This window comes from Manacus vitellinus, unplaced genomic scaffold (genome assembly GCF_001715985.3).
Source record: "Manacus vitellinus isolate BGI_N305 unplaced genomic scaffold, ASM171598v3 scaffold_20_pilon, whole genome shotgun sequence".
Taxonomy (NCBI): domain Eukaryota; kingdom Metazoa; phylum Chordata; class Aves; order Passeriformes; family Pipridae; genus Manacus; species Manacus vitellinus.
In genome coordinates this window covers 13,037,278-13,064,273 of record NW_021939471.1, presented here as the reverse complement: position 1 = coordinate 13,064,273, position 26,996 = coordinate 13,037,278, and the positions used below count along the sequence as shown (strand labels likewise).

At 39.9% G+C, this 26,996-nt stretch overlaps 1 protein-coding gene across 6 annotated transcripts; it reads right to left on the bottom strand.

The window, feature by feature from the left end:
* Positions 1–1,753: 1,753 nt before the first annotated feature.
* On the bottom strand, positions 1,754–26,367 carry NFE2L2 (nuclear factor, erythroid 2 like 2). Of its 6 annotated transcripts, none has more exons than XM_029959517.1 (5): positions 26,303–26,367; positions 7,280–7,549; positions 7,020–7,115; positions 6,160–6,339; positions 1,754–4,136 (listed from the first exon to the last, which is right to left on the bottom strand). In XM_029959517.1, the coding sequence occupies exons 1-5, from the start codon at positions 26,330–26,332 to the stop codon at positions 2,928–2,930; spliced, it is 1,785 nt and encodes a 594-aa protein (XP_029815377.1). In that variant the 5' UTR covers positions 26,333–26,367; the 3' UTR covers positions 1,754–2,927. The 6 variants fall into 6 exon arrangements, with proteins under 6 accessions (XP_029815377.1, XP_029815378.1, XP_017927333.1 ...); XM_029959518.1 differs by lacking the exon at positions 26,303–26,367 and adding an exon at positions 25,934–26,003; XM_018071844.2 differs by lacking the exon at positions 26,303–26,367 and adding an exon at positions 25,665–25,687.
* Between the last annotated feature and the right edge of the window lie 629 nt (positions 26,368–26,996).

The window sequence follows — 26,996 nt, the reverse complement described above, 5'->3', positions numbered from 1 at the left end:
CCTCTTGCTTTAAATGGCAGCAGTGTCTGGTATTCCTCTAGTGCTCGCCCAGGTTTGGCAACTGTTAGAGGTGCTTTTCTTCCTGAGCAGTGCTGGTGGCAAAGTCAAGAGGCACATTTAAATAACAGCAGAAGGAAAAGTATCACTCACTGCTGCAGTAGCTTTGATTTTAGCTGGTACCTGGCTGCCCTATCTAGAGCAAATAAATCTGCTTTGTCCATAAAATCGAGCCTCCCAAGTTATCACATTGTTACTGACCGTTTGCTCCAAGCAGAGGAGTGTTCCTGCGTTCAGAGCACGTAAGGACTGGGCAGGGGGATGGCCTGGCACACAGTTAACAAGGAAGGTCAGTATAACCAAGGTAAGCAGCCTCGAGGTGCAAGCTCGGTCACCTAGATTTGCATTTCCTAATATCTTCTGTAAAACTGCATATTTTAGTACTTGCTGTAACAGGCATGGCCCCTGTCACTGCAGGGATGCTGCAAATCTGAGATGAATTTTTTTCATGACTTCCCAGTATCTGCAGTGTCAAATACAGACATTTTGTGGGGCAGAGCCTCACCTGAAACTCTGCAGCAAGGAACACAGTATGAGAACTTCTATGAAACTTTTATGTTACTTTTCTCTTGAGGTAGGTAGGGCTGGAGCATCTGATAGTCCTAGGTTTAAGTACTAAAAACATTCTTCTGGTACTAGCACTTGGCAGAACATGTGCCTTTTCCGACATAGTTAATAGGATCATGGTTCCTGGTGTTACACTGCCCCGAAGCAAACCCATCTCTGTGGGGAAGCTGTTACTGCTCTGCTTTTCCTGCTCCTGCTCTACTCAGCCAAGACTGCACTGCAGAGGGATAGTGTGTGTATGTGTGTGTGTTTGCACCAGGTATTGGGGAGACCTCTGCTATTCAGAATCAGTTACTGAGTTGCAGGAAGATAAATGACAAGGTGACAAAGGCTGTGGGGTAATAAAAGTAAAAGCTGACTGTGAAGTTACACTGAGTGATGCTACTGTGACCAGCCCGACAATAAAAGGGCATCTGAAATTCTGTGCATCCAGGGAAAAACAAAACTACATAATTGTTGCCTCCAAACTAGTACTGCTGTTGAGGTGAGAGGGCTTGGAGTCACTGAGGAGTTGTGTGAAAGCAGCGAACAGCATAGAAGAGTTGAAAAACAGGAGCCCTTCCACAGCATCCTGTGGCACAATAATACTTGTCAGGACTGTGGCTTTCTGTACTTCCTAATTGCACGGGGGAGGGGTGAGGACACTCAGAAGGTTAAAAAAAAAAATTATATAGTATGGAATTGGGATAATCTAAAATTGTTCCTTTAGCTTTCATGTGCAGTCATGGGAAGCTTTCTGATGGATATGCAAATCCAGCACAGTTAAAAAGTCTGGGAAATAAAAATCTCAAGACTAAACTCACCAGCAACTGTATCATTTTACTTGGCATTACTCTAACTTTGTGAATAATGAGCTAATGGAAGGCTGGATTCCTAATCTGATGTCTCTCTTTAAACTCTCCTACAGTAGTATTAAACAATTTTTGTGGATCCTACTCTACCCTTTCTCAGCATCTCTGTCCTTTTTAACAGATGTGCCATGAGGTCTTGCAAAACAACTTGGGTTTTACAATTACTTAAATGAAGTCATGCACAATACTGCAATAGACAAAATACTCCTAAAATTATATAGAGCATAAGTAGCAGGAAAAAACTCACTTCAGATTAAGCATGCCTTTTAGAAGTTTTGTAAGAAGATATGGTTTTTAATGTTCACAAACAATGTGTCTTACAAATCATGCATTTTTTGTACTGAAAAAATCCACAGTACAGCGAGTTCCTTTCAAGAGTAAACAAAACAATGCTATTTGTTTGCCCAATTTTTATTCTTTTATAAATCATAATTTAAACTCCACAACACTTTTCAATTCACTGAGCATTGATTCCAAACAGTGCAGTTGGCTGGCAGCTAGTATGCTGTTTTCCTTAAGCACCAAAGTAACAGCAGGGACAAGTGATGCTTGTTGATCCGAGACACAAGAGTGTATTTCTAGAACAATTACTCTAAGATGTACAGAAATTTTAGTTGGAAAAAGGCATAATGCTGACAATGTCTTAACTGATTTTAAATGCCTTTGGAGGGAAGATCTCACAAATTTAAGTAGTGTTCAAAGAGCAAAACAAAAATGTAAACTTAGCAGAGATTTGAAACTTTGTGCTACGTGATCTTTCCAAATGACAGTTTAAATTACGCTGAATGAAGCATTAGTAATGCTGACAAGGCTGTGCAATTGGTTATTGTGCATATCTGTTACATGAAGGCTTAGCCTTGGAAAACTAGTGAGGATTTCTCTTCTTTAGGGAAATAAACATGCATGTGAAGTAGAGTTTAAAAAGTTTAATGAACTGATAAAGCAAAATCAAACACTGTCAACTTTTATACTAAATTGAAATAATATATTAAATATAAAGCAAGTATAAATGTGTAAGAAAAATGGGAAACATACTATTGCATATTTATAAAAAAGTATCAGAAGCCAACCTGTTTGTCTTGCAAGAAATTATATTTAGAAGGCTAAAATCATTTATATATATATCAAATAAATCTATGAATATAACAATAGATAGGAACAGTATATAAATATGGCATCTTTAAATATTTACATATATACGGAAACTAGTCAAAGTGGTGCTATAAGAAGGAAACATCTGTTATAAAAGTGAGATTACAAATTTTGCATACATCCATCTGCATTACACTATTAATTTTCCACTTGCATCTTCCATAAACTAATTAACAACTTTAAAATTATCATTGCATAGATTTGAAAAATATTACCTAATTCTGCATTCCACCTCACAGTAAAAACTATCAGGATAATGATACAAAAATAGTAAAGAACAGTAGCCAGCCGTACTGCCCTTCAAAGTTTAGTCCCTGACTTCTTGCTCTTAGGAACAAGAAAGACATTGCCATCTGTAGTTTGCTGCAGTGAATATTCACTAGGAGAGTAAGGCTTTCCGTCCTCATCACGTAGCATGCTGAAGACCTCGAGGTATAAGGTGGTTAGTTGCTTTTTTATTTGGCGGAGGCTCCTGTCATGCTCTCCTTTTTCCTTAAGCAATTTCTCTTTCTCATCTTTTAGGTGAGTCAAGTCTTGTGTCAGTTCCACTATATTTTCCAGTTTTCTTTTACGGCAATTTTGAGCAGCCACTTTGTTCTTGCCTCTCCTCCGTATATCTCGAATAAGTGTGAGCTGGGCTTCATTGAACTGCTCCTTAGACATCATTTCATTGAAGTCCTCAACAGGGAGATTGATAATTTTTTCAACAGGAAAAGGGATCTGCAGAGCTTTTGCTCTTTGCTCATCTCTTGTGAGATGAGCTTCCAGGCGGCTTGAAGGTTTATCTTTTGTGAACGGAGCTTCGGGGTAGCCGGGAGCAGCAGGGGGTTCTTTCTTTGGTGTCTTTGTACATGGCAAACTTGGTGTTTGAGTGTTTGGCCCCATGGAAGAAAACACTTGATCCTGGAATTGCATAGAGTGCACACTAGCATTGCTCTGCAGCACACTTCCAGGAGCACTATCCATGTCTTCCATTTCAGAATCACTACAACCCAAAGTCTTATCTCCATAGGCAGATGATTCCACAGAGTGTTCAGGCGATGCTATACTAGAACTTGCATTCAGTGAAATACCAGAGTCAGAGTCATTACATTCTGGTCCGGTCCCTGAGAGGTTGCCATTAAAAGCTTTACACAGTGAGAAGTAAGAAAGATCAATAGGTTCACTCAGAACCTCTGCAAGGGATTGACTGATAGTGTTTGTCGTTGCTGCGTCACCATTCGCCTTTGTATCGATAAAGGTGGTGTAGAAATCCTCACAGAAATCAGAGCTGGAAGGGGACGTGTCATTTAAAGAGTTCACACTCAGCTGGCTGGTGTCTTCTGGTGGCAAAATGCTGGAAAAGGGACCCTCAATACTATCCAGGAAATCAGGACCGCAGTTAACATCCTTTTTCATCACACGTAATGAGCTGCAGTAATGGCAGCTGTTGTGCGTCTCTGCTGGCTTGGTAGCAGGGCTGGTGATTGTGCTCACCTCAGCCAGGTTATCATTTTCAATGTTAAGACACTAGATGGGAAATGCAAGGGAGAAGTTGAGAAACACATCTCCAATTGATAAACTCGTTTTCTATAACCTCCAAACATTAAATATTTTAGCAATCAGCACGCACATAAAAGGGGTATTACAACACTGCTGTAATCCAGATGACTACAGCACACTTGTACTATGGAGAGGCAATCTAGGAAGATGACAGATATAAAAACATGAGCACAAAGCAACTTGTTCTGGACAAAGCTATTTAGATAAAGAGAGTAGAACATCTCAAACTCAGAGCAAGTTGCTGAAGAGACCCATTGCAACGCTTTAGGAAAGATGCATGGAGACCTCCTGTTCTGGTAATTGCTAGTGTGGATCCTGGAGCTGCCAGGTCTGAACTTCTCACAAGCACCACTCTAGGAATGGCACGAGTATAGTAAATGTGAAATTCCTGAATGAGACTCAATGAGCATTACTAGCAAGTAATTACTTTTAGGACTCTTAGTTTCATGTTATGTTTCCTCAAAACCAAGATTCTTTTAGGATTTACTGAATGAAGCAGCTGTTCAGCACAGAGAAATGAAATTCTTGGTGAACTAAGTACTTAACATGAAACCTGGCAAACAACTTGCCTCATACTTTTAGTTAAGCTGGCTAACACCAGTGTGAGCATCAGACTGTTGCACTGATGGGCTTTCACTGGCTACAAGATCAACGTTCTTTCCAATGGGGTGGAAGTTTCTTAACTGAAGCTGAAAGAAGCAGGCCTGCTGTCCCCAAGGAATTAGGCAGTTACCAAAATGATTCTGTTTCTCTTAATAACAGGACCCACACACTGATTATTTAACCAGAGGTTGTTCAAGGCTTAAGCTAAGGTTTTCAATGTGAGAGCTCTGTTTTTCCATTTCTCTAAACTTAATTTCTAAAAGACAGTGCCCTCAGTTTAATTATCTCACCTTTTTTTCCCCAGAAAATTATTCAATTACTATTCAGAATTACTCCAAGATTCTTTTGTTTTGGTTTCTTAATGTTTTTTCACCATCACTGCTCCCTCTTCACAGCCAATTGCCTTTGCCACTTACGTGGGGCTTTTAAGCCTACCACAGTAATAAGGTTAGGAAACTAGAAAAAAAATTGAAAAATATAAAAAGATGAAGGGAAAAGGCAGAGTGACAGAAAAAACACAATTCCTACAAATTTTCACTTTATTTTTTTGAAATATGATTTGGATTTACGGGCATTCCACCTAGCAATCATCTCTTGTATTGATAGCATAAAGTAGAGCAGCATAGTGCTGGAGCATGGTGACATTCTACAGTAACATATTTGAAAATAAATTTATTCTCGTTTATAGTCAAATCTAAAGAAAATATAAATAAAAATATAAGGATAGGATTAAAAAAACCCTACATATCCTCTGTATTAGCAAAGTAACTTTTTTGTTCCTTTGGAATATCGAATTTTGTACATTACATAAGTAGTTCTTACTGAACACATATAAGCAGCATTTATATAAAATATACCTGACTCTTCTATGTACCTAAATACATGTTCTATTATCAGCTTTAAAAAACCTCTTCCTTAGATGAAAACTGAATGCAAAAGTAACTATAAACGATTCATACAATGAGACACTGCAAAAAAAAAAAAAAATTTACAGTGCTTGTGAAAACAATTCCTGTTGTAGATCCATAATTCAGAAGTGTCCATTTTTAAGCAGCTGAAATTTTAATGATGTAATAACGCTGCAATAAGTTGCATATAGAGGCAAACAATGACTTGCTAAACATGAGGAAGTTCTGTTTGAGAAGTTAGAGTGTGTTTTATTACGGCCTATCCATAAACAACTCATTTCCTTCTTTCTACAGGTTTTTCAAGATATTATTTTTGAAAAAGTTAAAGCTTATATTGAATTACAGGCACCCTATAGGTGCAGAATCCAACACAACAGTCATAGTCACCATCTGTTCAAACACTATTGTACTGCCTTCTCCAAAATACCACAGTCTTCCAAAATACCATGCTTCATTTTTCAGGTGGTTATCACACTAACCTGTAACTCTGGAAGGGACAATAATTCTTCCCAGACTTGCTCTATGTTCTGCATATTCTCTGCATCAGTGGGTGGAACTAGATCAGGTGATTCAGGTGGCTGAGTCTGATCAGAGGAAACGAAGGCTGTGTTGCTATCAATCTGAGCAGGAACCAATGACTGAAATGCAGCTGAAGAAACCTGAAATGAAATAAAATAAAATAAAAATTAAAAAGCCAAATAAAGCAACAATAACAAAAAAACCGACCACACAAAAACCCCACTCAAAAAAACAGATTTGCATTTCCAAAGCAAAAATCTAGTTTTTAGAGTTTCTGCAGAACAGACGGGTATTTCCTAAGAAAAGCATTTTTGTAAACAATGGGATAATATCAAAATATTCCCATGAAAGGTGTTTCCATATTAAGGAAAGAAATGGGGAGGGGGAAAAAAATCTAGAAACTGCCTGGTGAAGGGCCTATCCTTGCACATCAAATAGTCTGGGTCAGCAGATGGAAATAAATCAACTTGAAGGCACTAATCCAGAGAGCTGTGCTGAGCTCACTGTCACAAACTGAGCAGCCCACGACCACTGTGTGCAGAACTTGGGGTGGCTGCACCAGCTGGCCTGACAGACCGAGCCCTGGCTGCAGGACTCGGAAGCGGGAGGAACACAGGAGTACCAACCACTCCATTCCCTCCAAACACAGCACTAGTTCAAGCCTACCACACTGCTTTATTCCAGCTGGAGCCAGCTTGAGGAGAAAACTTCAATCAGACCACAAATTAGTATTATGCTGAAGACAAATCTCACTCAGAAAAGACATGAGACTGACCCTGTAGAAGACCACCCATGAAATTGCTGTATTGATCATTTTTACCTCATTCTCATCTATAAATGGGAATGCTTCTGCCAAGAGCTGCATGCAGTCATCAAAGGACAAGGCCTCTGCTTCTGGTTTTGAAGGCTCTGTGGTCTAAATAGGAAAGTTATGAAAAAAAGTCACTGCATCTTTGAATAACTGAAGAATCTTCCATTACAGTAACACATGCAAATTAATTTTAGGCAGCCACTAGCATTATGCCTTTCTGTGAATGGAAAAAGGGTTAAACACACTCACAAACACATATTGGAGTTTACCTGTGAAAAAACAACTGGCGGCTCAGTATTTTCTGACTGAATGCACTGAGCTGGCTGCACAGGAACAAATTCACCTGTCTCTTCGTCTAATTCCAGCTGAGCCAGCAAGGCTTTCTCCCGCTCTTTTTGCAGCTGTTCTTGTCTTTCCTTTTCAAGTTTCTTCTGTTTCTCGAGCTCATACTCCTTCTGTCGTTGACTAAAATCAAAAACTTCACGTCTTGCCCCAAGGTCTATATCTTGCCTCCAAAGGATGTCAATCAAGTTCATGTCCTGTAACAGAAATGCTTTTTTTAAGCAAGTGTCCTCCCCATCAGAACTGGTTTAGAACAATAGCAAAGCTTCTAACCTCTGTGTCAAATGGGTGGAGTCATGTAACTTAGTCCTATTCTCTTAATCCTACAAAATTATTGAAATAAAATATGGCTCTATATGACCTTCCTGAAGTGTGTGAACTGATGGTTTGGTTTCTGTGGCCCACACACAGGCTCATGGAAACCAAGAATTTATTACATTTGGTAAGGTATTACATGAACTAGCTAGAGGATAAATATATTATTCTTTTTTAACTTGTAGAAAACATTAAGCTATAGAATGAATTGTGTCACATTAAGAAAGTCATTTTAGGGGAAAGAAGAGAAATTGAAAAGTTTGACCATGTAAATTTTTTTCATGTGATTTTGTAAAACTGTAAAAGCTGACTAAAAACATGATGGCAGTTTTCTGAAGTAACTAAAATAGCCATACTGCAAAATGTATTTTAAAATATTTATGTTCCATCCTGGTATTAACCTTAAAGATCAGCAGAACAGAGCTTCAGAGTTGGAGGACAACGTAGTTTCAAAGACACCAAGTGATGTAACATCACTGTAGCACTAAACACAATTATTAAGACTATTATTGAAAAATTGTAATTTAAATCTTAGATGTTCTAGATGTGGTTGGTTTGGAGTAGCTGAATATAAACAGTGCTCAAAGGGTTTCAAATACAGTTAATCAGCTGGCCTCTGGTTCATTACCGAGTTCATCATTATCAGACAGCTAACAATGACCTTAATTTCTTGGAAATCAGCTACCCCTTGCACCTGTAGTGTTTCAGAAGACAAATTCAGTTGCTATTTATGAAAAAGCAATCGGTTAATACTACTTGCTTTGGCTACAATTACTTTTAATTTATTGCTTCAGGGGTTTTTTTGGAGGCTGAGGGACAAGAGGGTTAGTGGATTGTTTTGGGTTTTTTCTGTTCAAATATTCAATATTTTTACAGGCTAAAGTTGAGACTATTTTCTTTATAACACTCAAAACTTATCAATATGTATGTCTGTTGATACAGAATTTTAATACTTGGTAGCCACATTTCTCAGATGGTAAGTGCCAAGCATTTATCTGGTGCATGGAAGTTTGGATTTTACGTCATGTTTCATTATGCTGAAAATTACCCTTTGGGGCAGCACATAAAAATAACATTCAGTGTTGGGCATCCTCACCAGACTAACACACTACAAATAATACACCAAACAGTGCATTTCATTTAAACAGAACCTTTCTGGTTCACTTAGCAGCTCTACACCCAAGATACAATTTTTTTGCCATCATTTCAAATTAAAACATTCCCTTATCTCGAAAGGTTATTTTCAAATAAAGAAGCAAAATAACCTGAATGCCAACTCATGCTGCCATTCAAAACAATCACTTATATACAACAGTTATGGCAAAAAGCTTTAGGGAAAGTCCACATTTGAACAAACCAATTCAGTTCTCTCATTTATTTATTAAAAATTCTGTACCATTAGCACTCATATTTACATATGGCACGAATGACTTATACTAATAACTAAAAAAATCACTTTTTAATAAAATTGGGTAGTTACATAAAATATATGGGTGTAACACAATGCAGGCACTCCCAAATCTAAAAAAAAAAAAAAACCATTTAATATACCTTACTGGGAGAGACCAAACTCAGCTTTAATGGCCAGCAATGAAGAAGCTGAAATAATTACAGTGGCTGCCCAAGACAATGTTTGGTCTTTCCAGATTGGCAGAGTAAAATGAACTAATTAAGTTCTGCAGTAATTGGAGATATTGCAATATGGTACAGCTTCATTAAGGGCCAGTAGTTTACCAGCTGCTCACTGTCTCCTGCAGCAGCAGATCCAAAAACTGTTTCCTAGTCTCTGAGCATTTGCAATATGTTCTGGATAAAACTGCAGGATCTGGATTTTAGGGCTCACTTCTGAATTATTCATTTACAAAGCAACATTAAAAATGTGAATCAAAAGATGTGTGTATATAATGCACAAAGCTGTGAATTAAGAAAGCTGTTTTCCTCCATGAGTTGTAACAGACTGCAGCACAAAAATATCAGAATTGGTGTTCAATTTCAGTTTAAATCATGTAAAACAAAAGTGAACGGAAAAAAAGAGCTACAGAAGGCAAAACACATTTTCCTTAGGAAGAAAATTCACATAGCCTTAGTGCAAAAACTTATGGCACAGCTATTACTTCTTTCAGCCATTCTACTGGCAATATTCATTATCAAAGTTAAGTAGCTTTGGGTGCTGCCTCAGTTGTGGGATGAGATCTCTCCAATAACACCAGCTGACCAAAGAAATTGCTGTGGCTGTACAGCACTGCCTCTGTGTGTGCGTAGCAGTCAATTCAGCAAGCAGGATTCTTTTTTGAATGAATATGTTTCCATACTTATCAGGATTGTCAGGATCTTCAGCTGTTGTTTGACAACTGTGACAGCATTGATTGGCTCCTGTCACTATTTTTCAAGGGACCATATTTAGGCCAATGTCTTATCTCTGGCAAAAGGCTGAGCTTTGCCAAACAGCTACCCTGGAGAGCAATGCTTCTTGGGAGCATCTTTATTTATTCTATTTAGTAGTTGTATTTGTGGCACTAAAAACCAAGAGCATGGGTTGTTTTGTTGTCTGTTGTTGAGGTTTTTTTATTATCACCATGTAATTGGAAAGGAGTTCTCCTATTTTCAATTTGAAAAGTTCTACATAAATACAGCAATATTAGCCTTAACTTTGAATAACAATTCAAGTAATTACATCTCAGCCTTAAATAGGCTACATGGAGGAAGTGTTCTTCTGGTCAGTATGCTGATATGTAGTATCAAACAGCACACTGATTTAAATATTAACCTGCCATTTAACACTTATCTATAATTTCAGCCAATGCTTTTAGTAATACTGCCCTTTTTAAGAAAAAAAATATTCTAGGCATTAGTCCAAAGCCTCAGGTCAAAGTTAACGGAGTCAACATTGACCAGTGATTCATTAAGGAGTCACAACCACCAGCATAAGGTAATGGCAAAGAACTCTTAAAAAAACTTTCAGTCTAAAGCAAACATTTTGCAATACTGTTCCTTCAGCCTCCCCTCAACCTTCCTCTTTAAATTATTTCTCTGCATTGTTGAACAGCATCACACACATACACACAGGTATCCACACAGGCAGGCACTCTATCACTGAAGCATTTTTCCCCTTCTACTGGGAAAGCATCCCAAAAGTAATTGTGTCTTTGATGTCTGGAGTCCACGTGCACAGAGAGTCCTGTGAAAGACTCATCTGACCCAGGGCTTGTTGCTGCCCTTCAGAGCCACGCTAACCACTTCCCTTAATATCACACATTTACTGCAAAGGCACCGGCCTCATGTGACAGACTCCACAAGCGCCCACTTGTTCTTTCCTCCGTTGTGCAACTCCGTGAATTGCATCAGAGGAAACGATGGCTTTGGCAGAGCCAAGAGGCCGCAGGACGAGCTAGGCCTCCCCTGGAGGAGGAAGGGCCTGGTCCAGGAGGGATTGCAGCCACAATGCTTCCCCGTCGCCTCTAGAGCTGAACACCAACACCTACACTGAGGGGAAATACATTACAGTATTCAATATGGGTATTACTGTTGTCCAACATTTTTAACCTCTGGGAAAATAATATGGATTTAATATTTTCCCCAAGCAGACAGTAATTTAATTTTGGTTATATTTTCTTCATAACTTTGTAGGCAGAAAAAGAACTTTTCAACAGACGACATGCTTTGCTTTCCCATGATCCATGTAAGCAGGAGGTGCCTTGTACTGATGGTTTGATTTTTCTGTTCATTTAGTGATATGCTCTTCCAATCACATTGATAGCTTAGTTTGGACATATAAAGGCACTTTTAATAAGATAAACATAAATGTTAAACAATTCACATTAAGCCACCATCTGGCCCCCAATGGAAATTTTCATGTTTTGGATTTACATATCAGCATTTGCCATCTGGGCAAAGTCTGTTATACATTTTATGAGAAAATCTCTGACTACATTGTAAAGTTTGACAATTAACTCTTATTGCTCCTAAGCAAACATTTGCAGAAGGGTAAACAAGGGAAAGCGACCCTGTTTTCATGTTACTTTCATAGACTGACTTTTGTGGTTTAAACAAAATGTTAATCTTTTGTTTTATTCCTGTCTCATATATCTGACTGGTTTTGGTGTTGTGTGGAATATAATCCATTTACAGGTAGCACTGGTAGAATGGAAACGATCCAGCAGCCCAAGTGTCAGCAGAGAAACAATCTGTTATCTCAGACAGCACCTTCAACCCATTACTAGCTATCCCCTTGATACAGAGCACATTGTGGGGTTTGTGCATTCACTTCTTAAAGTCCTGCCTTTTGTAACATAAACTGGGATAACACTAGCAGAACCGCTCACTAGACAAGGATTTATTTTCCTCTCCCGTGATCTGTTAGCATCTAACCCCAAAGAGACAGATGATTTCACATGCCAGCATGAGTCAGTGAAAGAGGAACAGAAACAATGGCTATTGCATCCAGCAAGGAGCTCAGATCAACATCCCATGAGGAGCAGGAAAGCACTCCCATACCTTACTCACAGAAACAGACATGGCAAAGTATCCTTCAATTCTTACTTCTTTTCCAGAAAGCAAATGAATGAACGAAAAGCACCTTACATTTTTGCTTTATTCAAAAAAAAGTGTAGGAAGTGAGGATCAAGGACCTGAGATACTCCAAGGCAAGAATGAAAAGGAGGCCATAAAGTAATAAAGCAAGTGCAAGAGGAGCTGGACACATCTCACCACTTAAGAAAAGCACAGTGGAAGCAACAGCTGAATGTCTTTTCCTCATTATTTGCTGGAGGAACCGATCTTGTTCAAGTAGTTTTTAAAAATTATTTAAAAATCATGTAATGTTTTCAGATGATCTCTGTCATCACCATAACTAGTGGTTGGTTTTCTAAATCTTTTTAAAGGTAAGTTACTTATTTACAGCTTATAATTACAGAAAAAAATCCTGGACACATAAGCCTCATACTTGAGAGAAAGCACAGAAAGCAGATGAAGTTAGCCCAACATCAAAACTTTTTAAAAACAATTGAGAAGAATGGAGAAAAGGGAATGGTAGAAGTTATCTGCACTGCAAGGCAGAGTGTTACCATAGCAAATTTAGATGCCTGAATTTAGGGTTTGGAAGCGTGACAGAACAGACAGCTGTCAAACAAAGCCATGTGACAGCAACCTGTGATTTGTGAATATACAAGGTCAAATCCCTGACTGCCCTGTGGAGCTGTCTGCTGTCCCACATGCTTCACCAAGACCTTCCAGGCAATCTGGGAGCAAACACAGTGCTTTTGAGTTTAACGGGTGTCTTTTTTCTGTCTTTCATACCTGTGCCTGGTATGGTGTGACTGGACTCACACTAAACCAGTATGTTTTAACACTACACCAGCCTGCTTCTGCTCCTTGATGCCTATTTGCCCTTCCTGGCCCTAAAGTCTTTGGATGCCTGCATCAGGAAACATTTTTTAAGCCCTGGCAGGCTAAACCTAAGAAAGGACTCTTAGAGTTGAAAAGCCCTAGCTTTAAAGAACTGATGTTGCAAGACAATTTTCACTCCATGTCTACATAAATAAGACTGTTAAAATATGCTGTCCACGCTGACCATGTGTCTTTGGACATTCTACTGTCTCCAGCGAGACAGATAAGATCAGTTCCTGAAATGTTAAGTGTGTGTAGGCCAATTTCTATTTTTTCCTAATATACATCTCATATTTCAGACTGTACCTCCCACTGTATTCCAGCATGCTCTCCTAATAAATGCCAAATTGCCAGGATCTACTCTTATAAATTAGATTAGTGGAAAAATTCCTTGGCTGGATTGTCCAGCATTCTTAAGAAAGCTTCGCTACAAGCCTTGTCTGGGCATTACTCTGACAAAAATGGGGAGAGGCTCTGCCTAGCAATTCTGGATACTACTCACCCACTCTCCCAACCCTCACACCAGAAACATCTCCTCTGAGCAGTGGATGACTTAGTATTTCACCTGAAGCAGCACCTTCCAGGAATGGTTTCAACAAAGGCTACGTCTGTAAGGTCTGTAAAGCTCTCAACATGATGGTTTTCTTAAATACACCCCATGGCAAGCAAACTTTCCAAACTGCCAGGGAAAGCATATACCTTGTATATTTCTCCAATAATAGTGAAAAGACAAGTTTCTTTAAGCCTGAAGAACATAAAAAGAGCAAGAACGTAACTGCAATAAAAAATAGCTGTTGTAGGCTGTTTATGGTCATTAATGTACTAACTTTATTTCAATTCCAAAAACTGCAAAATCCTAATGCTAACAGTAAGCGAGACCATAGCAGGTAGAGAAAAACACCTTCATCAGAAAGACAGCAAAGAAAAGAAAAAGGAATGACATAAAGCAGTTTACTTTTTCTCTTTGGTAAGTTTTCTCTTTTTTCTGCAAAATCAATCAATCCCTACTTCCCTGCTACTCCTTAAAACACGGACTGTGTGCAAGAGCCTCACAGCACTCTCTTCCAGCCTGGGGCACAGCAGCAGGAGAGACATTCTCCTCTCTGGTTCATTAATCTCTGGAGTCAGAAATACATATATATATCCTTTTCCCACCACATCTGGTCTGCCTTGAGGTGACCATTTATGGTACAACCGATCAGGGGATTCTTGCTCAGTGCTGCAGATCTTTTTGCAGAAGACAGAACATGAAACAATCTCAGATACTCCAGAAGTATCTGTGCTTTCTAAATTGTTTAATCAATACATAGTGTAGATGGTAACTTTAAAATAATAATACAGTTTAATACAGAGGGGCTGAATGGGCCCAGGACTCAACAGATTTAAAAAAAAAAAAAAAAAGAAATCACCCCCCCCCCCCAAAAAACCCCAACCAACCAACCAAAAATACCGTCTCATCTGCACAGCTTACAGAAAGCAAAATCTTAATTCTGACACTGGCACTTATTTTCTTTGTCCAATACCCGATTTTTCCAAAGTTATCCTCTAGTATTGAGGATTAGATCTATCATGCATTGTATTTGCTCCAAATTCCCCTGCTTTAGCTGAAAGGAAAAGACAGGGTAAGGTCTAACATAGTGAGCTGCTGACAGTGAATTTTTCTTGAATAAATTGAACTATGCCCATATTTTCAAGTGCTACCCTGACTGCTAAGAACAAGCCAAAAATGGCCAAGGGTGTCATGTCACTTCTTCAAACTTAGTCCTAAATCTCTTGACATCTCGGAGTGCCTTCTGGAACATCAGTATCCAAAGCAATGAGTCGTACATGTTTTCAGAACTTTGCCGTTTCACTTAGATGGGTTCCGTTCTTCTCTTTCCAGTCTTAATTATACTGTGTTAATCCAATTTTCACTTTTCCACAGTGTATTTGGGTTGTAGTGTTATGGTCCCTTCTACTCAAAGTCTGATTCTCTGTTTCAGCTTAACAGAGCTATTTGCTCTTTATCTTGCATCAGCAGCATTACAAAATTATTAAGTCAATAAGCACACAAGGTTAATATATATTCAAGTTACAATCTATTACACAAGTTGCACAATGAAATTAGGAGGCTGGCAAACATACAAGATTGTTTTCTATGAGAGGGTTAGTCTGTCTGTTTGTTTTTACATGCTTGATACATCAACAAAATACTGCTGTGTTGCCTCAGCAAGTAAAGTGGGTGATTCTGTTGCGGTTGACTTTCTAGCTGTTGTCTAATCTGAAGGTGCTGCACCACATAACTCCATTTTGAAAAGTATTCAAATAGCAGCCATCTCAGATAGACCAGCTTTTCCTGAAATGAAGTAGATTTCTTAATGGCTTTATCTGTGCTTGATTTTCTTCCTCTCAAGTTAAAACTGCATCATAATACAATGGGCATTTATTGAATTTCGTCATTTATACAATAAAAAATCCTCATATGTAAACAAATAATGTAAGTAAAATACTGATCTTTTAACAGCAGGAATACAAAAGCCTTTGTGTTCCAATTTATTTTCTATATTGAACCTACAGTACTTGGAAAACAGTTACCTGTTAAATGAGTATCTTCAAGCTATCCTGCAGTAGTCAGCCAGGTATGTCCTCTGTGTGGACATTGCCACAGGATACTCATTAGTTTATCCACAAGAGGACTTGTTTATAATAATGGCTCAGTCATCTGGGAAACATGATCCAGTCAAATTACAGCACATTCGTATGTCCAATGAAACAAATCAGGAAGCAAGAAAAGATGAACATAGGAACAGAGGAAAGAACCGAACAAAAATGCAAATGACATTTATTAGGTTGTATTAACCTTGGGTTATAACCTATTATAGCCACTATTTTGATTTCACACTTTTTAGAAAAGCATGTTTCAAACCAAACATGAAAACCGTGTATTTGTTTGAGGGTAAAAATATTCTCCAGGATTATTTAGAATCTTTCTTGTACCACACATTTTCACCACACTGGGATATTACTGTAAAGCCCCCATTTCTAGCTGGCATTTTGCTGATGGCTGGGTAAGTTACAGGGACAGGCACCAGATGGGTCATTACAGCCTGGACGTGGAAACTGCTGTGCTCTAGTACTACAAGAAGCACGTTTCCACAAGTTCCATCTCACTGATCTCACAAGCAACTTACTTTGTTTTTGTTGTTTGTGGACAAACTACAGCAGTAAGCAACTAGAGTGTCTGGGTGGGTTACAAAGCAATGAGGTTCACCACATGTCCTGCCAGCACACATCTACCAGCCCTCCTTCAGAAGCACAGACATCTTACCTGGTAAGGCTGCACAAGGAAATTCCACACGAATCAGCCTAGAGCACAGTCTTAAGCCTAAAAGCTTAAGAATACGGTTATATTGCAGGGAATAGTGTTTGCTCCAGATATGGGCAGATCTGTGATGTGCCCACATCTGGCAGAGTACATAGATACTCAGTTCCCACTGCAGTCTGTGGGGCACAGCTGTTAAAACACCTTTGTGAGTCAGTCTTGCAATTAATGTGCTCTTTTCACATACATAATTCATATAGATAATGCTGTGAATTCAGTGTCAGTCCATAGTTCTGACTAAATAAGCAGGGTGAATTTTTTTGAGTGTTCAACTTCTAATACAATTAGAGAGATTATTTAGTTTCTAAAAGGGGAGAAAAAAAACTGACCCAGAAATAAGGCCAAAATTACATTGCTGTTCAACTGGTCACCACCAGGCAGTACAGGACTATAACAGATTGGAGAAAGGGAGACCCAGAGGCACATTTTCACTGTGGTGACAGTATCTTTCCAAACAAGTAATCTATGGTTAAATGGTTTATTTGACAATATGAACAGCCTTCATTAGTGACATACTACAAAAAAGCTTCAGTCAATAATAATACCACTCATCTGTGCACTGATGACCAAAAACACTCTCCCTAAATTGACATGAAACATCACAGAAATCGTTATTTAATTTGCATGAAAGGACTTTGTATAGCTTTTCCCCTTCCTCTAGCCACACCATTATGTAGGTGAGACTTGTCTTTCCATAGAATGAGGCAAGGGTAGATTTTACTCATTGTCTTAAGCACTTGTAATTCACACATTTCTCAGCAAAAAGCAAGCCTCTAAAAGTCATCAGCCCCCACAAAGGTTTCAGGAAGCTCTTCCATGTGAAGGTCCTGTAAAGTTAAACAACTAAATCAGAAAGTTCAAGAAGGGCCAATGTGTCAGGCATCCACATGTAAGTTATCATTTCTGTACACAATGACAGCTTTTACTTAAAAAAGGTAAGCCCATTGAGGAACTGAACAACAACTGGGTACAAAACTAAAGCTTTGTCTGTGTGATGCAATCTAGCCCTCACTTTTAAATTTATTAATTCTGAAAGCAAAGGGATCTAATTCATCTTCCAAGGCATAAATCAGAGTAGGTAAATGGTTTTATACTTCTTACCAAAGTAATTGTCAATATCCTCAAAAGAACAACAAAACTGCAAAACTCAACTACCAGTAATTGCGTCCTTCCATCTAAATCAAAAGCCTCCACTGCCCACCATTTCCCTTGGGGCTTCTTCCGTGTCTGTCCCCTTGGAGTATACAGGACACTCATAGCCCACACACCCAATTATCACAAGGATGTCTCTCTCAGCCTTCTGATTAAGTAGGTAGATGTACCTAAGAAATCAAGGCAGAGGCCATTCCCTGACGTGTCCCCTCATACACTTTACCAGCACCTATGACAGCCAAAACACAACTACTTGCCACAAATAATAAGCATGTCAATATACCTTTTTCATCCACAAGCAGTAAACATACTGCAGGCATGATAATATTAAATATGAGGGGGAGGAAGGCATCCAGTTTGCAAGTATATTACAGTACACTATATTTAGCAGATTGTTTCTAAAATCAGCATTTATAGCTGATTTTTCTAGCAGAAGACATTACAGAATATTTTCTTGCTTTCCAGATATAATTAGAATCAATTTGTTGAGCAAAAATGTTAAGATCACTTGTAAATTAAGAAAAACATGGAATGCAAAGAAAATGTCAGTTTTGGATCTTACGCAGTTTTCTGTTGACCAAAACACTTTTCTTCCTTGTGCCTCAGTAAATACTTAGGAAAAAATGAGATTATAGCAAATTATCAGTAAAAAAATTGCAAGATTCTAAGGTTTCTCTGTAACACAGTTAATTCAGACACGGAAAGACAGTTAGGGTAAATCACTGCCCATTGACTCAGCTATGAACTGTTAATTGTTATTACTAGTTGCATTTTATAAGACCTTGTTCATCATCTCTGCCTCATACATCCACATTTCACCAAAAACTCCCATCCCAAGCTTCATTTTGAGTTTAAAATAATTCTATGGCTCTGACCTTAGTAACAGTTTTTCAGAATAATTTAAAGCACTCAACTGTTTCATTATTTAAGTGGCTTCCATTCTTCATTTTGCCAACAAAAAGAAACTCTGAGAGATGTCTAGACATGTGCACACTGTTTATCAGCTGAGCAAGGATTCCCAAGAGTGGTTGGTGCAGACAAGATTCCTGAAGTGGTAGATGATAAAGGATCACAAATCGAGCCATAAAACATTCCACAGCACTACAACACTTCACTGAGTCACAACAACTTATACTAATTGAAGAACTGACCTGATAATATTCTAGTTCAAATACTAAAACTGAAATAGCACAGTATCATAAGTCACTGTGCTGTAATTCTCTGTTACAACCTACACATCTATGAGACACAGAAATATGATGTGCACTTCCATAGCCAAAGAATTCAATTTAAATAATTTGGAAGACCGGCTGTTAGAAGTCACAGGTTAGTTTCAAATATAAGTTCTGGTTTTCAAATTATGCTATTTCACTAGCATTATTATTTACTGACTTCCATTTTCATCCTTAGGTATCTTAAATCCTATTTGCTTTAAAAGTCTACTCAGATTTTTTTGATTTATTTTACAAATATCAGCGGGACAATCTTCCAGAAACTCCTCAGCTGACACAGATCTGCTGAAGACTCATATACAGTAGAAGAAATTAAACCAAGTGTGAATATAATTCAGTATTATAAAACAGAAAACATGTCCATGCATCTCATGTCAAATAATTCATAGCAGATTGCATCAGGGTCTACAGTACATTTGTTTCAAGAGCACTTAATGACTGTATTATCTGCACTGGTGCAGACTTATCAGTGACTCCTTCTGTCATAGTGGTGAAGACAAGCATTAGTGTAACAAGCTGGGGTGGAATACTCGTACTGACACGTCTTGTATGACCTCTGCCACTACAGTCTCCCTGTTCTCCTTCTGGCCATGAAGCATCTGAAAAGCTCACCCATCTGAGCTGAGCTGCACCAACCTTCAGAGCCACCCACTCATCCCTGCCACCCTCTCCTGCCCATTGTTCTGCTACCCAGATGATTGTGTCATCTGGTCACATAACTGCGCGCAATCTAACTGGAAATACCCTGATTTATAACAAAATTCAGTCTTCTTACCCAACAGCACATAACCCAAACAAACAGTTCCTAAGGGTAGAAAGAAGAAAGGATCAAGTGTCCACACACAGATGCTCAGCTGCAGAGCAGACAGAAAAACCAGTCATCTTACATGGGAGCAGACCTGCATTGACCACGTGCTGCCTGGGAATTCTGAATGGGGATCTTCCAACAGCCCAAGCAGTACAGGAATTGCTCCACTCCAATTACAGCAATAGGTAGGAAGATATTAATTTTACCACAAGGGTTCAAACAAGCAAAACCCCCCAGGATCTTTCTATCATAGCTCTTTACAACTAAATGGTGGTCATGACCTGACCAGGAAGCAAATCAAAGTCATGGCAGCTTTTCACATAATTCAGCTGTTGAAAAGTCACTGCTTCAACATTTTGTAGGTATTAATTTCAAACACAGCAAATAGACACACCCTTAATCATAAAACAAACCTGCTCTTAAAGGCACGCTATCAATCAAGCTCCTTCTGAGTCAATTTCCCAAGTACACAAACTTTGTTTTCCAAGCTGTCTCCAGAAGTGGAATTTTTGTTATACTTACAAGAGACAGCATGTAAAATCAATACAGCAAACAGCAATAAAACTTTGAAACTGCAAGAGAGAGGTGGGGACAAGGAGGGAAAAGTTGATATCTTTACATTTCATAGCAAAGCAGAAGATACTTCCTTAAAAGGTTTTAAAGAGATGGTTTCAAACTGGTCTTACATAACTTGTTGCTGCAACATCAGTCTTAAAGGAACTTTATTTTCCTTTCTCTTCTCTTTTTTAATAAAATTACTCATAATAATACTGCAGAAGTGAGACTAAAAGTCTTAAGACTGCAAGACGTACAAGATTGGGTGGTGTCAACTCCCTCAGTACTGCAATAGCATTAACAACAAAGGTATACTTCTTGAAATGGTTTAGTTAACCTGTCAATTAATAGTCATTTACAGTACCTTAAAAATAACTTTGCTAAAAATAAACACTATTTTATTCCCAGTATAAAAACTGCAACTAATCAGGCCAAATCAGAAATATGAACTGATATAATGAAAAACTTCAAGTGGATCTGTAGTGTATAAATTGCACTCACGTAAGTATTATTTCTCAGCTATACCCATCCTACTGGAGCTTTGCCAATGAATACTTGTGCTAGGGTTTAGTAATCTACTACTGAGCAGGAGTTATACTCTGCTGATAAAATAATGCTAACTTGAGTAATTAGCACTCTTATTATCTCCTAATAGCTTGCTAAGATCTCTGTGAACAATGTATCAAAACACTTATTTTAGAGCGAATATTAACATAAAAATTAAAAGGCAAACACAAAGCCCATGTATCAACACATAACATTCAAAAATCAATGTGTCAGTTAAAGAAAGCAGAGCAAATACTTCACCAAGAATTCAAAATGGCAAAAGACAGATAACAGAAGATCCTTCATAGGATGAAGACAAATGCTCTTCTCCAAAGTAATAATTAAACACTTTTAAATTAAATATTAATTTGAGTAACCAAGCAGTCTGTAACAACAGCAAGTAAAGATAAATGTATGGTGCCAAATTAATATTTAATTTAAATGGATGGTTCTGAGAGACTTTGCTTCTATTTGAAATAGACACTTTGCTTCTATTTGAAATGTTGGCATATGCATGTCAAGGTAAAACTAATATTAAATGAAGAGAATCTGCTAGGGAATGTATTTTTTAATTTCCTTATTTTAAAAAGTTGTAAAGAAAAATTAAGAAATACGTATCTAAAAATCACTGAAACAAAAAAAATACCCAGAGACAGAGCTGTTCCTGCACTTGCTTCACAGAGCAGTAACTGCTCTTATAGTTTAGAAAAACTTGAGTGCTGTAAGAGCAATTGACTTCTTGCTGCTGCCAATTAATACGTGACTGTCACTAGCCTTGTTTTTCCCATACAGAAGGCAGTTATGGGGTAGGAAAGCTGAAAGTACACAATGCCTATCTTTACTTGAAATGTATTTGCCAGTATCTGTTTCAGATAAGCCTTCCATGGTTTTCAGCAGTTTTATCCACCACAGATAGCATTGCTGGCTTCAGTTCTTACCGGCTGGTTTAATTGTTTACCTCAATAAAACAAATATGCCATAAAAGTATTACAGTTGAACAGTCTTGAGCAGCATTTCAGTTCACTGTATATCAGTCACCCTTGGATAACACAAATTCAAAGCCATGACTTCCAGCTCCTCCTCCATCATTTTTCACTGGTCTATATGACAAGACTTGCATAGGTAGCAGATGAAGTGTTTTCAAAAGCCATTAAACTAGTTTATTGCTGAAAATGACTAATCTAACCACTGTGTCATATTCTTTCCCCTTCACCTAAAGCTGTATTCTGTGGTACAAAGTTTAACTTTGGTATAATATACTGTATCAGAAAACTGAACATATTTCAAACTCTTTCAAGGTCTCTAGGAATGTGCTATATTAAAATAATAGGTTACTTAGGGTTGGAATGAGATGGAGGCCAAGGCAAACTTTAACCAGGTGATTAACCTGGAGACTTTGCAGGACTTCTTGCTGGCTGCAACTCAAGCACTGCAACTCAAGCAGCAGGGGATTAATATTTAATTCATGCCCAAGAGGTTACTGCCTGGACTTGTACCATACCAGCCTCAGCCAAGACAATCACTGCAAATACATCACGCAAAGTGGCCTAATTGTGAATGGTTTAGTCATTTTAAAGCGTATCTTTATAATTGCAAGGGAGAGGAAAAAGAAGAAAGTAATGTTTGGGATACAAGAATCAATCTAATTCCTTCTTCCTGATGAACCACACATGCAGTGTTACAAGCATGGGTACACCTGGCATCATTTACTGGCGTCTTCAGCTGAACTTTCTGTATTATCTCTTTCTCCCCTAAGCCCACTCTTTTTTGAACCTCCAATTGACTATTTTCACTCTCCTTAAAAAGTCTACTGCATTGCAAAAACGTTCAGTGATAAATTCCAACAGCTTTTGCTGTTTTGGGTTTTCTTGGTTGTATTAAAGGACAAAATATAACAAAATTTTACAACTAGATATGAAAAATTCAACTATAGTATGAATTGATTTTACTTAGAACAAATATTTCACGTAAATCCTTCCACTTGTAGTTTTCCTCAACATCAGCTCACAAAGCCCAACGTGTTCCACAAAGATATCACAGATTTTTTAAACAAAGTATGTTCAAGATACTATTGCTATATTCATTTCAGTCAGGATCACAGAAATAGCAATATCTATCAAACGGGTATTTTTCTGATTTGCAAGTTTAAGAGGTAAAGAAAGTAAAAGAAACAAAAGGCTATTCAGGTGCAACAACAGATACAATAATCTGACACTTTTTCAGTAATTTCCTTGTCTTTCTGGACTATACATAACCTGTTGCATTCTTATTCAGGATGACTATTATACCATCTCTATTTTTTTAATTAAAAAAGAAAAAAGTAAGAGACAAAGCCAAAATTTATTCTTGCTCACAAACGTTATTGGGAAGTGTACACAAACTTTCCTAACCACCCACACAGCGCTATAAAAATGTCTCCAGTTCTTTAAAGCACAGAGAGCATCCAGCTGTCCTCTGCTTACACTGGATATTCTTTTTTGTTACAGTTTAGTCTCTTTCAAACATTTCCCAACAAACTTTCAAAGCCAAACTCTTCTCCAACTTCAAGTGCTAGCAACAAACTTCTTCAAAGCTCAGATTTTCTGAGACAATTAACTTGCACTTCCATCGATTTCCAGTGCAATTGTAAATTCTTAGCACATTTGAAAGAGAAACTACAGAACAGGATTCATATCATGGATATTTACTACACTAACAATAACATCCAATTAGCTGTTTTCCTGAACAGATTGACATGATCAACTCCTACTAGACTACATTCATTTCAGCCAAATGTACTACATTGCATTATATCTAACACTGGCTTAAACAAAAGATATTCTTTTGTGAGTTTTGAAGGAAAGAAAGCTCTACCAGTACAGCTCGATATCACAAGGTGAACAACTGGGAGGGTCAAAATAAATCACTTTTACTTAAGAAAGTGGTTGTGATACTCTCTCATCTACTTCCTCCAAACTTATCCATCATTTTGATTGATAACAATATGCTCAGAAATGTGGATGTTTTCTTATATTGAAATTTATCCACACAGATACATAAATAGATATTTTTACAGATACCTTGATCAGATATTCCTATTCAACAAGGTTATTAAACCTCATTACCAAAAAAATCAACCAACTCAAAAAGCAATGACTTATTGCCAGTCCTGAATGGTGTACTTCTTTGACTTGCCTGCAGAATCTACCTCATGTGGAAATGATAGGCTATGGGAAATAAAAAATAAATCTACTCACTTGACAATCTAATGCAGCATGTCAAGAAAAAAAAGTATGTGCAGTTCCTCATTAGAGCCCTTTACACTGAAGAGATCACACTTAATTGAGCTGGAGACTCTTCAGGACAGTTCTCTAGGTAGAAAAACCCTAACAGATACACTTACACGGACACTCAGTTATTGTCCATTTTGCCAGTTGTCACAATCAGTCTTACTTCAGCCTAAGTGCAACCCACAACTTCATTTCTGTGTTGGAAAGGGAATTCTTTTTCCTCTCTTATTGTTGTGAGGCTTAAAACTTAGTAAGAGAGGAACTTGTTGAGGTTTTGTTTTTTTTACAAGGTTACAAGCAACCATTTCAATAACCTCAAATTTACTGAAGAGAACAGCTACTACATCCTGCCTTTGTATGTGTGATTTGAAACATCATGATACTTGTTCCATTACACTTTTTTCTTGGATGGTCTGAAGTCCATGTTCCTCACATGTAAGAGGCAACATTTCATTTCACCTCTGCATGCAGAGGTGCATCCTATTTCCAGGCAGAGGTGTACAATAAGGGAATATCTTTTTCAAGAATATTGCAGGCAATAGCACTGCTAACTCCCACAGAAGTGTGTAGCAGAAGGTGGTGACTTTTTACATTCTAGTTAAGGAGTTAGATCAGTCCCAGTCCTTCACACTCACCTTTACTGCTATGAGAATTGCTACCAGGCATATAGAAACTAGGAGCTTGTACTGCACTTGCACAAGCGCACAAATCCTTCCCCATCTGTTGGCTCACAAAATCTGAGGGGCTAAATGAAGATTGTGCTCCCTGCTGCTCATTGTGAGTGAACATTTTATGGGAAAGGATACATAACTTTTCCATTTAATAAATACAATTAAAACTATACGTCAAAGATGATGATTATTTGCCATCTGAAGAACACAATGCTTTTTCAGGCTAGGCCTGTAAGAGAAGAAGCCAGCAGCTGCTGAACTCAGGAAAACTGCAACAGACGGCTTGGTAGAAAAGGTTTGACAAAGCAGGCAAATGAGTAACAAAAGTAAGGTTTTGGGAAGAGAAGTCACAGTTGATGGAGGAAGAAGGTAGAAAAGCAGGCACACAGGAATTGGTCTGTCAATGGTCCCTCAGGAATGATAACAGAAGTACCTCGATAATATAGGCAAAAACAAATTCACAGGGTATTTACATAGCACAGGCCAAGAAACTGATTTTTGCTACAGTATTTTCCAAGAAAGCGAGAAGGAAGCAAAGTGGTCATGGCTATGCCACACACAGCTAGAAAAACAGATAGGCCAAGCAGAGCCTAAGATGGAAAAGCAACTGTGTCCATTGAACAGAAAAAGGTATATCCAATACTGTTAAAGTGATATTACCTGTAGGAAATACTTACTTATATAACCTAAAAATGTTAAAAGAAACTCCATGGCATAGCATATATTGTACCAACCCACACTGGAAGATCATCAGAACACAAGAGTCTTAGTTTTGGAGTATTAAAAGAATTAAAACAGATCGAGATGAAGCTTTAAGTATTACTTCTTTAAAGCTAACACTCTGTTGATAAGGTTTCCATTTAAAAGCCGAAGAAAAACAAGACTATATAAAATGAAAATGGAGTTCGATTATGTTTTCAGTTATTCGCCCCGCTCTTGTGCAACTAGTTTGCAACACAACGGTTCAGAACTTCCCCGGGCTTCGAGAGAAGAGCTTTCTGAGCCACTAAGTACAAACCACGAACGCTCCCGAGCCTCCAAGAGATGTGCCCCGACAGAGCCCACGGCCGGCCCGCCCCGCAGTGCCCGAGTCCCCGGAGGGGCGTTCCCAGCGGCCGGAGGTGCGAGGGGCGCACCGGCCGCAGCCCCGCACCGACAGCCGGCCGGGCTCCTCGGGCTGCCTGTGCGGGGCTGGCCCGAACCCGAAGCCGTCCCGGGGCGCTGCGTTGTTGTGCAACAGCCCGGGGCGAGCCCGGGCTGCAGCAGCGGGACCCCGCGGTAACTCACCCGAGTGCGGAGCGGGAGCGCCCGGGCCCGTGGGGACAGCGACGCGCGGCTGCGCCCGGCTCAGCCAGCCCCTCCGGCGCCGCCCCCGGCGCTCCCTCGGGGGCGGCTCTGGCCGGCCTCTCGCCCTCCCGGCCCTGCGCTGCGAGGGCTGCGGGCGGCTGGCGGGCGGCCCCCGGCTGACCCCGGCCCGGCCGCGGCGGCCCCGCCCCTACCGTGACTCAGCACGTCCGCGGGGCGGGGCGGCCGCACGTGCTCCGCCGGGCGCGTGACGCGCGCCCCGCCCTCTCCCGGCACCGGCGGGGCCTGGGCCGCGCTGCCCGAGGGGGCGGCGGGTCCGCGCACCGCCGGGGACCCCCGGGCCGCGCTCACCTGTGCGGCGGGCGGCGGCTCGATCTCCATGGCGCGGGGCCGCGGCGCACGGGGAGGCTGGCACGGCGGGGTGGCTGGCCCGACACCGCCCGCCGCTTCGCTCCCGGCGCTGTTTGGGGACGGGGCCGCGCCGGGCCGGCGGCCGCCCCCCCCGCTCCGCCCCGGCCCGGCCGCGCAGCCACTCAGCGCCCGCGGGGCCCGCGAGGCGGTGGCTTTCCCGGCAGCGGCCGCGTCGGGAAATTCGTCCCGCCCTCAGCCCCCGCCGCCGAGCCCCGGTGCCGCGGCCCGCGGGCAGCCCCTGCTCGGGGTGGTCCCGGTGGGTGCGGGAGCCCCGTGCTCGTGAGCTCGGCGCTGGAGCAGGGGGACGGCCGGGAACGGCAGGACCCAGAGGCAACAGCAGAGCCCCGGATCAGCCGCGTGTGCGCTGGGCCGGGGAACCCGAGCGAGCCACCGGACCGGCCAAAACAGAAATCGGGAGGTCTGGGGCTCGGCACACACGAGTTGTTGGGAATTGGTAGCTCCGGGCGAGGTCCCTCTCAGAGCAGCTATGTCACTGGTCCTGATAACATTTTGTCAACCTTGTGGCTTTTCCAGCTATTAAATATGCAACACGTATTAACAGCACATCACATCCACCAACACGTCCTACTCAGGTGTAATAGAAAGCTCGTGCCAGAACACGCCTAAAAGTAGG